The sequence below is a fragment of the Ornithodoros turicata genome, chromosome 2 (assembly GCF_037126465.1).
Source record: "Ornithodoros turicata isolate Travis chromosome 2, ASM3712646v1, whole genome shotgun sequence".
Lineage (NCBI taxonomy): Eukaryota > Metazoa > Arthropoda > Arachnida > Ixodida > Argasidae > Ornithodoros > Ornithodoros turicata.
The window spans coordinates 149,226,897-149,240,254 of NC_088202.1; the positions used below are offsets into that span (position 1 = coordinate 149,226,897).

The 13,358-nt window shown below is 44.6% G+C and overlaps 1 protein-coding gene across 9 annotated transcripts in view; it reads right to left on the reverse strand.

The window, feature by feature from the left end:
- Window positions 1–120: 120 nt before the first annotated feature.
- Window positions 121–13,358, reverse strand: part of LOC135386389 (amphiphysin-like) — a 49,942-nt gene continuing 36,704 nt past the window's right edge. For 5 of the 9 annotated variants that reach the window (XM_064616297.1, XM_064616295.1, XM_064616291.1 and 2 more), the window contains 5 exons: window positions 10,772–10,990; window positions 5,409–5,536; window positions 4,647–4,727; window positions 3,228–3,329; window positions 121–2,064 (listed from right to left, as the gene is read on the reverse strand). In XM_064616297.1, the coding sequence (XP_064472367.1) occupies window positions 1,984–2,064; window positions 3,228–3,329; window positions 4,647–4,727; window positions 5,409–5,536; window positions 10,772–10,990 (611 nt within the window). In that variant the 3' untranslated portion in view covers window positions 121–1,983. The remainder of the gene's footprint in view (window positions 2,065–3,227; window positions 3,330–4,646; window positions 4,728–5,408; window positions 5,537–10,771; window positions 10,991–13,358) is intronic. The other 4 variants (XM_064616299.1, XM_064616298.1, XM_064616294.1 and 1 more) reach the window with 1 other exon arrangement.

Genomic DNA, 13,358 nt, shown 5'->3' on the forward strand with positions numbered 1-13,358 from the left:
ATCCCAGGTACTTGGCTGTAACTTTCGTGCTCGTCTGGTTGTAAATATGTACTCCCCCAACTCTCTCAAAGTGGGTGTGTGTTTTCAGTTGAAGAAAAATGGGAAATGAAGCAACCAAGATAGACCTAAAATGTAGTTTTAATAAACTCTATTTTTCCAAACACTCATAAATCCAGAGTGAGGTTACGAACACGTCCAGGGGAATACAAATAGTTTCTGTTAATAAAGCCCACCCTTTGCAGTATGTGACCAAATCGAGTCCATGAAAAGTCCTCAAAATGCTCTAACTGTACAAAAATATCAGCCTGTATTGACTTGCAAAATTAATGCGCCTTCTATGGTGGGTAAAGAAGTGCATTAATTATGCCAGTAAATACTGTATTACTCGGTACAGAAGTGGTCAGAAACCACAGTGACTTGAAAAGTGGCTTCTTTAGTTAATGCTGACATTGGCACAAAGAGTTTGTTTCATTGGCAAAAAGAAAATGGACGGATAGTTATTCTGGTGGGACAAAAACATCCCGTTTCTTGGTACACAAAGGCCCAGATTTGTATCCAATAGGAAGACTGGGTATTTATTAGTACATAATTATTAAATGTTCGCTAAATGCGGGCAGAAGTCCAGATACCTATGTCTTGGGCACATGGTGCAGCAAATATACTATAGTGTTAGTATCTTTCACAGACTTATATTATTGCTGCCATTCAGATCTATCTTGCCTTGTGCTCCCAATGGAGATTGACTGACAATATCTAGCTGCATATTTTGTACTGTATATCGTACTAATGTGTCTAGTGATACCAATTTTTAAAATAATGTGGGATACCAACTAGACCCTTGTGAAGCATCGTTGACACCTGTACTGTTCTAGTTCGTACAGATTTGAGCTCCTGCAATTTTTATAGCGTCAGTCTTGCACAAAGTTCTGACATAGTTTCGTTACAATATCTACTTAAACAGAACATATTTTGTACATACAGTATTATCAATGTTTTGCTCTTCTGAATCTGCTCAAGCATCTAATGCTGTTAGATGTGCATTTCACAGCAATATGAAACTGATCTAGTTTCGCATATTTTGAATGTATTTGTGGCATTGCATCAGTGCATAGGTCTACCACAGCTTGATGCATTCCTGGCGATAAATGCGTACTTCAATTAAGTCTCTCGCGTACGATTATGGACTTGTACAATGCTCACAGTGCATAATTTGCTGCACATTTGAAGTGTGCACGGGCAATGTTTGTAAATACAAATCGTGGCCCTCGTACAATTGCTCTCACAGGTATTCCACTTTGGTGGGATCACAAAGAGGTTGTAAACAGGACAAAAAACATATGGTTACACAAAAAAGGTGATGCATTGAACAAAACAATTCTAGAGATTCACACTCTCCACTTTTTATATATTAGAGACTAAGCATAATTATATGCAATCAACACGTTGCGCAGTAATGAACGAGATTCTCTGAGTTCTTTCTCTCGCAATGGTAAAAATAAATAACTAAAATAAATGGGCAGGTTTCCCGACAAACAAGTCAGTTTTTTGCAAAACAGAACTAATCTCAATGTGAAGGTTCCCCCACCTCTTTGAGGCAAACCGTCAGTGGTGCTCGGTAATGCTTCTAAATATATGAAAAGAAAATGAAAAAACAAAAAAATTGCACATTCTAGTTGGAGATTAGGTGGCACAATTTTTTTTTATCATGTCTCGGGAATTAACGTGCAAGATTTTGAACAAAACGTAACCTTCTGGAAGATCTGGTATACCTAGCCTGGATATCCATTATAGTTGCATATTTTTGTGCCCAAACACGTAATGGCACGAGGGGCCCCACTAAGGTCGGAGAAAAATCAAATGCAGTTAATGGATGTGGGTTAAGTATCTTTTCTTCTATGGGAGCAAATTCCAAACAACGTGTAAATACAAGGCACTCGTGGAGTGCAACTTAAGGATGGTGGACCAGCAGTGGCAATGTTGCTTTTATATGGGCCTTGTGAAGTTTGCAGGGAAGAGGCCTTTTTCTCCAGTTGACTCTTTGATTCCCATCAACCAGCCTTCTTCCTACATGAGGAAGAGAAATTATATCGTTTCACAGCAATCCTTCACAGATTCTGTGGCACACATATACAGTAGCTGACTGATTTTTCCAGCTTGAATGTGACCAGAAAAAAGTCAGAATAATACAACAGCTTGGAAAACCCAACGATCACTAAATTCAACATTATTTCACCACAGCTGCACCAAAGAACTCTACAAGTGTGCCCTGTCACGTCTGGTACCTGCGTATCATGATGTCCGCTTGCATTTGTGCTCGCGTCATAGGTTCGTTGCACACAGTATTTGACAATAGTGACAATGCGTTCACCATGCCTGTGGTTGACAGTTGTGGATGGACAGGGCGATTGTCTGCAGAGTCTGACTCACTTTCTGGCTGCACAATTTACCGAACAGACGCACCAATAGCATCGAAAGCTCACCAACAGCATGCACAAACACAAACTTGGTAGAGCGTCCCGAAAGTTGCGTCGCCGTCGAGGGGTCACCTAGAGTTATGTTTGGGAAGTTTTAGAGCAGTCTTGCCTAGGACTCCAATTGCCAACCCAAGTGCACAATGCAAAATGGTGATTTTGAAGTTGCCGCAGCAACGGCAAAAATAGTGCCGTTCATGCACCTCCGCAGGCGTTTTGGTCCGGAATATTAACCCTATGGCGAAGGTCATCGTTCCCTATGGAGTCTGAAGTATCCAACGAGTCCGAATAATCGGCGTCCAAAAAAATCAGTCAGCTACTGTGCAAGTAAAAAACTGCAATCATCTATTGCACTTGCTTTGTGTCCAGAGTGGACCAATTTTGGCTTCCTCAACATGTATGTAGGAGTCATTAACTGCGTCTGTGAGTGTCAACCAAGAATTAACTCAGGATCCTAAAAACTTCTTAGTGACAGCCAGCTTTTAAAGCCTGGGGTAGTCTCGAGTAGCTGTGGGAAACTGACACGATTGACAGAGATCTGGATGACAATACAGAGTCATAATGCCGTAGGGATTCGTCAATGAAAAAAAAAAAGCTGCATTGGCAGCAGCTGGCAAATCAAACGCATGACTTGCACACTGTCTTTCAGCCACGTGACAATATCCCAAAAAGTAGTCACACAAACCAACTCATAGTTTTTTTCAACGCAATGGCGGGCCACCCCATATGTAAGTCAACTAAATATAATGACATTACCTGTTCTTCGGGATCCTCGTATTCCACCACCCGAATGAGTTCTCCGCTTTCAAAATTTAGTTCATCCACATCCTCAGCCGTGTACTTGTAGGTGGCACGAACCTGTTCAACACAGGGGCATTGGTAACAAACTCTGGGGAACATATCATGAGAGAAACCTTAGAAGATAGAGAGGAAAGTTTGCAAAGCTCAGGAGTGTAATCATGCTCTGGAGGATGTACAGTGGAGAGCACTTATAACGTAACCGCTTATAATGCCTTTTTTTCCGACCCCCAATATTCTTCGCATAGGACATAATGTATCGGAATAGCGCTTATAATAGTCCATCCCGACGCAGGATACCGGTTATAGTGCGGTCACGGACATTCTCCTCGAAGTAGGTGAAGGACATTTGTCAGCAGCGTGGATCACCCACCGCAAAGAACCCTTCCGCTATCTCATTATGACAAGGGGGAGGGTGTCGTGCGAGAAGGTTAGCTGCGTGGGGAAGCTTCCAACTTCTCTTTACATTGCATTACGTCATTGCGTCACCAGTCTTAGTGATCAATGCACAAGATACATGGGACGATCTTATAGTGAACGACTTTGTTTGTTCAGCAGACACTTTTGACGACTTTGTGAACACGGAAGGTGAGGACACCGACATCTGTGGGCGAACAGCCACTGATGCGGCGATCGTGCGAGCAGTCAGGGACAGTGAGGTATGCATGTCGGAAAACAGCTCGAATGATGATTGGGACTGTACGGCAGCAGAGGTGTTCCACAAAGAGGCAATAGATTGTGTGCCGAGAGACTTCTGTACCCAGAATGAACTGAGCAATGGGGCATTCAGTTGCCTCGCCGTTGTTGAAGACGCAAGACACGGTTAGGAAACTATGCCAGACTAAAATTGTACCATTTTTTACAGGCACCCTGAGAATGTTGAATAAATTGTTTCCCCTGCCAGGAATCTCTGCGCTGTTCAGCCTGGTGCACAACATGGTATAACAGAAAGGTGGACGCTCAAACTCTGGTACGTATTGGCCTAAGGATGCGATATTTGGTTATAGCGCGGATTTTCAGTGGTCCCGTGACATACGTTACAGGCGGTCTCCACTGTAATAGCAGCTGGAATGCAGGGCCAAAATGAGTTCTCTATTAATGGATTTCCACATTTCCAATGACTGCTTGTGTGGTTCCTTCTGTAGCGTCGTTAACATTGTAACAATATTGATTGCTTTGTTTTACAGTTTTAAGACACCAGACACATTTTGTTGCTTCATCTTTAGTGCGCCTTGTAGGCTTCGAGTCAACAATGATTCACCTCAAAAGAAATGGTGGTTATTGACGATATACTAAGGGACACACTCATCGATGAAAGTTGCGTCTGCGCAGAAAATGTAGTGTGTATTGTTAGTGTGATGCTCTGTAAGATGTTACCCTGTAGAGGACACCAGATGGTAAATCAGTGGTGGTTGCACCGACAGGAATATCATACAGGTCTTCCGTGTGGTCCTTCATCTGAGATAGAAAGTAAGAAACTTTAGAGTGTCATCAACTGAATCTACAGGGTGAATTCAGCAACGGTTACACATTTTATCCCATCGTAAATATAGAAAATGACGTTTCTAGTGCTTCAAACTTTGCATACTGATAGTCATCTGCCTCAAGTTTTAATCATATTTTTTTCAAACGCTATCACTTTGTACTTTGTACACCCTACTGACACAGTTGCAAGGTACGCAAAATTTTCCGGAGCAACATTCTCAGCGTCATATATCTGCGTGCTTTGCGCATATTTAGACTTTTTTGTGCAGCATACTTTGGAAGATTTTTGTACATGAAGTCCGGGGCCCTACTTATAATTTCCCGGTGGCCCTTTCCAAAAAGTTCTTGATGCAAACATACACAAGGTTGTCTGCATGAACAGTTTTCAGCGCTAAGAGATATTTTAAAAAGCTACTTTGTTTTAGCACTCGCAAAGGATGTGCTCTTCCTCTCCTCCTGTGACTCGCATATTATTGACATACTGATCGAATTAATCGATCCATATTATGCAATGCACGCTGCATAGGACAAAAGTAAGCTAAGAAAACATAGCGGTAGACAGTATAGCTTGAGAGCATCACCTTGCGACACAATACAAACTGGCCAAACATAGGACTGGGTACCCACTTCCAGGCATAGAAAAAAAAGTCCCACCTGCGCTCCGACCTCAACGGGTTCGTACTCTTTTTCCTCCCTCTTGCGGGCGACAGGAACTTCTCCTCCGTTCTGTTCTGCATAACTGCCGCGGTAACCTGGCATGTCTTCGTTATCCAGTCGAGCAGCTGAAACGACACTCACCCTGTAACCTTCTAGCTTTGAAATGTCTTTGTCTGTGGAGTGAGGTGCCACAAGTTTTCATGCTCCTGACCACGGCGCAAATTCCTTTAGAGAAATCGATATTTACAAAACTGTTTGAGATCACCAGTGGCACGCGGACATTTTCATTGCGCAGATTACTAATTTTGCGGCGAGAACTACGGGCGTAATAAACCTAGTTAAAAGCGCATTCACATTCATTATCACATTCACAAAGTTCTAACGAATTGTTACACGTAATGATCATCGAGAAAAGCAATAAATGAAAATGCGGATGAAAGAGATGTCACTGATATTACGGAAGAAAATGTTCAATGAGGTGATATACATGGTGAATAAACGCGTTGAAATGCAGGTTACATGTGTGTGTCAACATGCACATACACATAGCAAACACTGCTCTGGTACATCTAGTGAGCATGAATACAACAGATCCTGTTGCATTTCCATTATTTCCAGCTTATTTGTGGTCCATTCATCCGAGAGCCAGTCAATGAATTGTTGCATGCATCAAATTCCACGAGCTAGAACAATCCAACCAAATGGCCAAAGGGTACTTGCTGCCTCGAGTCAAACGTGGACTGCCATTTTGGCCTCTCGCATTTTTTTTGTTTTTTACAACAGTTCGAAGACTGTGTCCACTTCTCGAGGCAGGTCACGGTAGGCCCTTAAGCCAATGGCACCACATGCGCAGCTTCACCATTGGCACGAGGGTATCCCGGACTGGTGGAAAGCTAAAATACCTCCGTCCAAACACAGAGACTAGCGTGTCAGGAATCCCAAACCTGGCAAGCATGTCCTTAATGGGCTCTGCAACAAACATGGCTGCAGTCGACCCCTACCAGGGCACAATTCTGAGTCTGTCACACACAGCTTCAACCTATATGCACTAATAAGTGGTGCACTTTGTGGGCATCTTCCGCAGCCAGCTGAGCATTGCGGGCTACTACCAAAGCGGTGGATGGACCTCACACAAATGAATATCGCACACTCACAATCACGATCACGATATCACGGAGTGAGCACATCGGTGCACTCACCAGGTAACATCACACCTGCAGCTAGAGCTCTGTAAAACAAGCAGTCAGTGAGATAACTCACGATACCCATCATCGCCGATGATGTGAGTCCGATGTGATTTCGTTAATCTTGGCAGTGTTTTCGCAATATCCGAGGATATGTCAGCACCGCACAGCACACACAGGTAGCGCATGAGACAGGTCGTGAACCACTGAGGTCGAGGTGGAATGATGTCAAGCTCCACCAACCGTAAAAGCTTGACAAGGGGACGATGATCCGCCTCAACATGGAACTCGATGCCTCTTGAAAACTGGTCTGTGGTTGTAAGCGACCACCCTCCATTCTCCTGAAAGCTGACCGGTCATATTTTGCCACGCAGACACACCAGCTGAGCATGATCTTAATCTTCTCGAAGGCAGCTTGCGGGCTTCACACCCACAAGTTTTTATTTTGTACAAGTTCTCAGATTGGTGCTCTGACATTAGAAGGAAGAGGAATGAAGCATCCTACGTGAGTCGCCATTCTCACAAGTCGCTGTTGACATCTTGAGGCCATAGGCAGCTCTCTTAATACACGCTTCAGTTGTCTCTCGATCAGGGACTGATGTCCTGCGTGCTCACCATGACATAAAAAAATTTCAGCTCTAGACTTGGAAAAGATGCACTTCCCGTTCTGTTTCACCTCCAGCTTCCTCTAGACAGTGCTGAACTGGTGGAGACCACGATCATGCTCTACCTGCTGTGATTCTAATAGAAGAACGTCATGAATCATGCTGATGATTCCGTCAGGACTTTCCAGCATGCGCTCGATCTGCTGCTGTCATTCGTCGCAATCCGTCAAACAGACATCCCTCTCAGAGCTTCCTCGTCGACAAAATGGATCACATCACGAGCTTGGATCGTGGGGGAGGTCTAGAAAAGGAGGGTCGGTGCAAGGTAGCACACTGTTTGCGCTGTAGTATGCGCCTTTCCAACTCAATGAAGTTGTTTGGAACGTACACAGGACGTTAAAGTGCAGTTTCCCTCTGGCTCTCAAGATGTTTTGGTAAACCATAAGTTGGACGCCGCCTTGCAAGTTAGATGAGAGAGAGTTATTCCGAACATAACAAGGCTATTCTTAAGCATGAACTGCATGGCCCGAAAAACGTCCGAATTCTTTCCGAACCGAATTCAGGACCAAACTTTTTTCGGAGAACAGAATTCGTGCCGAATTCGGCCCGATCTGGCCAAGCCAAATTTCTCCTCCGAAATGGGATGAACGCCAAGCAAAAAGTAGAAGCATCCAATGGCTATCCAGCCGGAAGGAGAACCATAGCAACGATGACGTAGCAATGGGGTTGACTGTTGCCGTGTGTGCGACTTCTACCCCTACATGAACACAGGGATTATCTCATTGACCTGGATGGTTGAAACGCGATGTTCCCCAAGGCCAGAAGTCTTCGGCCGAAATTCGGGTGCATTTCGGTAGCATGCGGTGATGCACAGAAAAAAGTTCGGTCCCGATTTCGGTTCGGACAGTTTTCGGACAGTTTTTCGTGCCATGCGGTTCACCCTTTATTGCTGTTACATGGACCGGTTATCCAGAAAATGTGGGTTCGAGCCCAACAGCTGGCTAACCTTTTCAGTGACATTCATCCTTCATCGTTAATTTCTTAGGCAATGGCCTAAGGCTTTGTATGTATTTGTCCCTTCTTGTTATTCCAGCCTCAGAACATCAGTATTTCATGTGCACTGCGCCAACTTCTAAGGCGGCGTAGAACATATTGCCACTGTTTATACATAACTGCGAAAAAATGATTTCTCCAAATATCTACAGTTAGCGTGGACACCCTACATGTATGTGTCTTGTTTTCCTTTGTTTCATTACGAGTTGCATCATTTCTGCAAGTTTATATCAGTCACCCTGCACAGACAATGCGACAAGATTAGGAAACGATTCCCAAAGTCCTGTTACCTTCTGCATATTTCTAGCAGACAAGTTGCAAAAAGGCACCTACGTTCTTTTAGAAAAAGAAGAAAAGTTACTTCTTCGAGTATCAACCTCTTGATCGATGCCGGACCCCAACCCAGTGATGTCAACAACTTCATCCGGGACAATGTTATGGAGGCACATAACATTCTAGAGGGCTCAATTTGAAGAGATGTTCTACGTCAGGGTTGCTGGTTTTCTCTTTTGCAGACCTTTTCAAAGTCCTTTCACACCAGCTGCACCTTGCTTCTGGCTCTCTGGGCATTCAGCACAAGGATGACTAGGTCGTCAACTGTTGCCTGCATTTTCACGTATATGGGACATGACTACGCTCTTTCGAGCATGCCCTAATGAACCGTTTCGCAACTACTTGGGAAAAGTTGCGTTCCCTTTGGGAAACTCTTGCATAGGCTTTGATGGAATCTTCATGCAAGCTTTGGCCATTCAAGGGATAGCTTTGAGGTGCAATTAGAATTACCGAGTCTGATGACGAATCACACAAGGTGTTGTACGACGTCGATAAGCATAAGACGAAGGACATAAGCATAATTGCACTTTTGGACAACAGTCTGAGGTGCTGCAAAGAAGTCGTCCGCCATCTCGCCTTCCTCGTGCACAGAGCATCGGAAGCTAATACTCTTAGACTTCATAGATCAAGTGGTCGGTAAGCTCTGATGTCCGGCGAGCACCAATCTAAGCCAGAGTGCCTACGACTGGGCAAGCTTCTTCGGTGGTGTATGAGAGTGTCCCGATCTGGGCATTGCCTGGTGCTTTGGGGAGACAAGAAGCACAGTCAAGTTCCATCCACAGTCTGGGGTTTCCAACTTCCAACTTCGGATGTAACTGAAGAACTGCTCAACGAAATTTCTGAGCAGGCAGACATCAAAGAAGGCAGACACCGCTTCTAACACCATGTCTCGTGCGGAACGGTTGGACGAAGGGTCCGTCCCGTCTGGTAACAAGGACGCCGGTGGCTCTTTATTGACCGAATACAAAGCTATGTTAGATCATGCAGAGCACATGCACCTACACTGGGACACTGCCCCACGTCATTAAACTATATAACTAAAGAGACCCGCATACACTCAGATGTCGCTAGCGTTCACTACACTAGACAGCATCTTAAGTGGCTGCGACTAGAATGTCACGTTGTACCAGGTGCTCATTTGAGCCAAACAATGCTCTTTCCCTTGTACTCTTACAGTGACTCCAATGTGGAGCCATCCACATGGATAAGTTACACTGCGCCCTCTAGAAGACATGGTAAGAACACAGATCAAACACATCAGACGACAGGCCCATGAGATGCAAGGGTCATATTCTGTATTCACAACGACATCAAATGCATGCTGACAGAGTATTTTTATTATGCAAACACAATGTGTATGACATGGGATAGCTCATATAACACCATTGGAAAGATGAGACAGACCCATATTGATGCAGTATTTTAAACGAAAAGACAGCGAGAGTTGCATCAAAATGGCATCCTACTTGAAAGCATTACTTTCACTCGCTGTACACCATGTGAGGCTTACTAACATGCACGCTTCTGGACATGCCACACACAGATTAATCAAGCGTCGAGAGGGGAAAACAAAATCGGTGCTGGGGGAGACAGCATGCTTCACACTTTAAGAGGTGCTCAGAAAACCCCTAATGTTCCCTTGTGCTTTCCCCGATATGAAGGCCTCTGGTAGCTCACACAGCATAACACAAACTGGTGTGATCCCATCTCGTAGAGGACAAGGAAGAAAAAAAGAAAAGATTTTCTCGTGTAAGCACCTCCGGCGTAAGAAGAGAGATTTTTGAGGCTCAATGGAGAGCTTTGTCGTCATGAAGCTATGTCTTCTCTCACCATGGCAGTCACATAACTGGTCACGAGCCTTTTTACCGTACAAATTTCCAAACTTACAGCACAGCATTATGACAAAGTTTACTCAAGCATAGATGATTTTGATGATTTGATGGTTTCACGATTTAGTGATGCTTTAGATGTTTCTCCACTTTGGTAGTTTCACTTGTGCCCCATCATGGAAAGCGTGTACATAAAACAGGGAGGTCGTCCAAGTTGCAGTCACAATATCCCAGAGTACATTCCATCGACCATAGCAGTGAACCGATACATTCGATTATATTTGCGCAAATAAAATCCGGTGCACCGATGTTGCTTTCCCTGGTAGGCAGGCAGGTAGTGAGACACCTGCGCTAACCTCCTCCTTGGCGTTTCCAGTGCCATTGGGAGTAGTTGGCTTTGAGCTTGGTGACCCGCGTGAACCAGATGCACAAGTTGCGCCTGGCCTCATCCAGGGACCCGTGGACGGCGCATCGAAGGCATTGCCACGGCTGGTACCCAAGGGCAGAAAACTCGGCGTCGTTCAGCCAGATGCACTTCATACGGGAGCTCGTACCGCACGCCACACATTCAGGCTCTATACACACAATCTCTCGTATTACCATTCTCTTTTCCTCATCAGATAATAGGACCGAGAACTATGGGGGAATGATACTCGCAATTATTTCGGTATACATCTTCCTGCAATAAAAACGGATGTTCCGACAACGTGGCGTTGCGTTTTCTTTTTTCTCAAAAGGTTATACGTACTACGTGTAAAATTGTGGTACTATGTTTGTAATGAACCAAAGATGAATTAAAATGGGTGTTTTGTAGTTTTACGACATACCATTAGGTCTAAGCCCTCAAAATTGCTGCTACTCGTACTATAATTGCAAAAAATAAATTTAAAAAGCTATCTTAAAATGCTTCCAAACTGGCATGTCTCGCTTATCAGTAACTCGGCTAACCGGAAAACTCTAACCTGCTACCGCTAGTTTTTCTCTGGTTATCCGGAATTCACTATCTATTCCTGAACATCAAGTACCTGAACAAGTGTTATCCTGATTCGCTTACACGGAAAACATGTCAACAGCCTCTGCCCACTTGCTAGCGTTGGCCTCTTGTACCCAAGAAAAGTCGCTCCCTTCTCGCGACTCTTTCACCCCTTTTGGGTGAATCACTGGAGAAGTGCAACAGCTGTCCCATCTATACTGGGCACAAAAAGTCGTTACGCGACTGTCAGCGGTCCAAACCACGCAAAACTATTTCTAGCCTTCAAGCCCGAGTTGTAAAGAAAGACATTGGAAAGTCCACAATCGACGACAATCTGCAAGAACCATTCAAGCGCTGGAATAAGAAACTGTGTACATCCCCGCACTTGATTTGCTTATCCGGACCAGAGAGAGAGGGCACCGAGGTATCTGGAAGGGCGAGACACAACCCCGTGCTAAGCCTCGTGTCATTTGCTACAATTCTGTCGCTGCTTTTTAGCATTGTGAAACACAACGTGCACCTTGTTTCCTCCTCTCCATTATTAAATAGAGTACATTTCAAAGTGATTATGGTGCACGAGCAACTAAGGCTACAGTGACGTGTGGCAACTGTAACTCTAACTCTAATTGTTCAATTAAAACCAAATTATCTCAGATGTAAACCACAGCAAAAGGAAGCGATGGCTGAGCAGGTTACTGACGGTGTTGAGCAACATTTCTAAATTTACAGAAATGAAGCTGAAAAGTTTCTCGAGACTTCTCCGAGAACGTTTCAACATGTAGGCATGCGCGGAAGAAACCCTGGTTACAGTTCTTATCCAACCAGGGTACGTCGGGAGTAACCCTCGCCGGGTGAAAAACTGAGGATAGCGCAAATGACGTCATAACCTGCCGTCAAACATTCAACTCCAACACCCGAGGCTTGCGGGCTACCTATTCTCCGCAACCCTGGTCCGCAGGCGGGGTGAGTCGTCTGCTCCTGGTAGGTGATCATGTTAGAATACAGGGTGTGTGCAGATAAAGTAGCCCCACATTTTCGCGTGGGTGCACTCCTTGTGACATCTTTATTGTATTTGTGTACCAAGCTTGTACTGCAGGAACTCCATCGAAGTATCCTCCCCGCAGTTAAAGCTCTGTCCTTTTTTGGTTCCACCTAATCCCCAAACACATTTTCCCCAAACCGCCGCCTTTTCTGCCTTTTTCGGAGCAAATCAAACTGCCCCCTTCTGCGCCCGATGGGTTTGCTCTCTTGCGTATTGCTCATGCTACTCTTGTTATTGCGCTACATCGCAACAGATTGCAAGACTGAACCTGCAGTAGAAAATACGCCTTTCCATGTGGCATTTCAATCCGAGAACATCCTAATGCAGGCAGGGTAACACCCAAATGCTGCTCAAATTAAGGATCAGAGGGCAGATTTCTACTCTCTCGATTTCTTCATGAAATCCTTAAACACACTGGAATAACAAGAGCACCGAAGGCACAAAAACTAAACTTACGGTGGCGATGGAAGACGGGCTTCTGGGAGACCCACATAAACGAGCACAGAGGATTTTTAGTCTCAAATCAGGGTGATCAACTCGAGCCTTCTGGAAAACGTGCTGTCTACTACAGCTTTCCAATTTTTTCCACTAGGGAGGTTGATCACCCGCTTCCATTACACAGAACATTGCTTGGTGCACCCAGAATGCAGTGACTGGCAAAGGATGCCATGCAGTACAGCCCAAAGCTACCTACACTAAATAAGTCCGGACCACTTTTGATGAAAAGGGGCAAATGGAGCCGAAAAATTAGGCTATTCCGTGACAATGCCTCGTCCATTCTTGGGACATAATACAGGCCCTGAAGCTCCTTTCTCATGTTCCCTCATATACGTTATATCCCTTCTCCTCTTCAGGAATTCTGGTAGGTTTCTTAAGTGATGGGGGACTGAGTAAAAAAAAAGAAAGAAAGGTAATCACAACGTGTTGA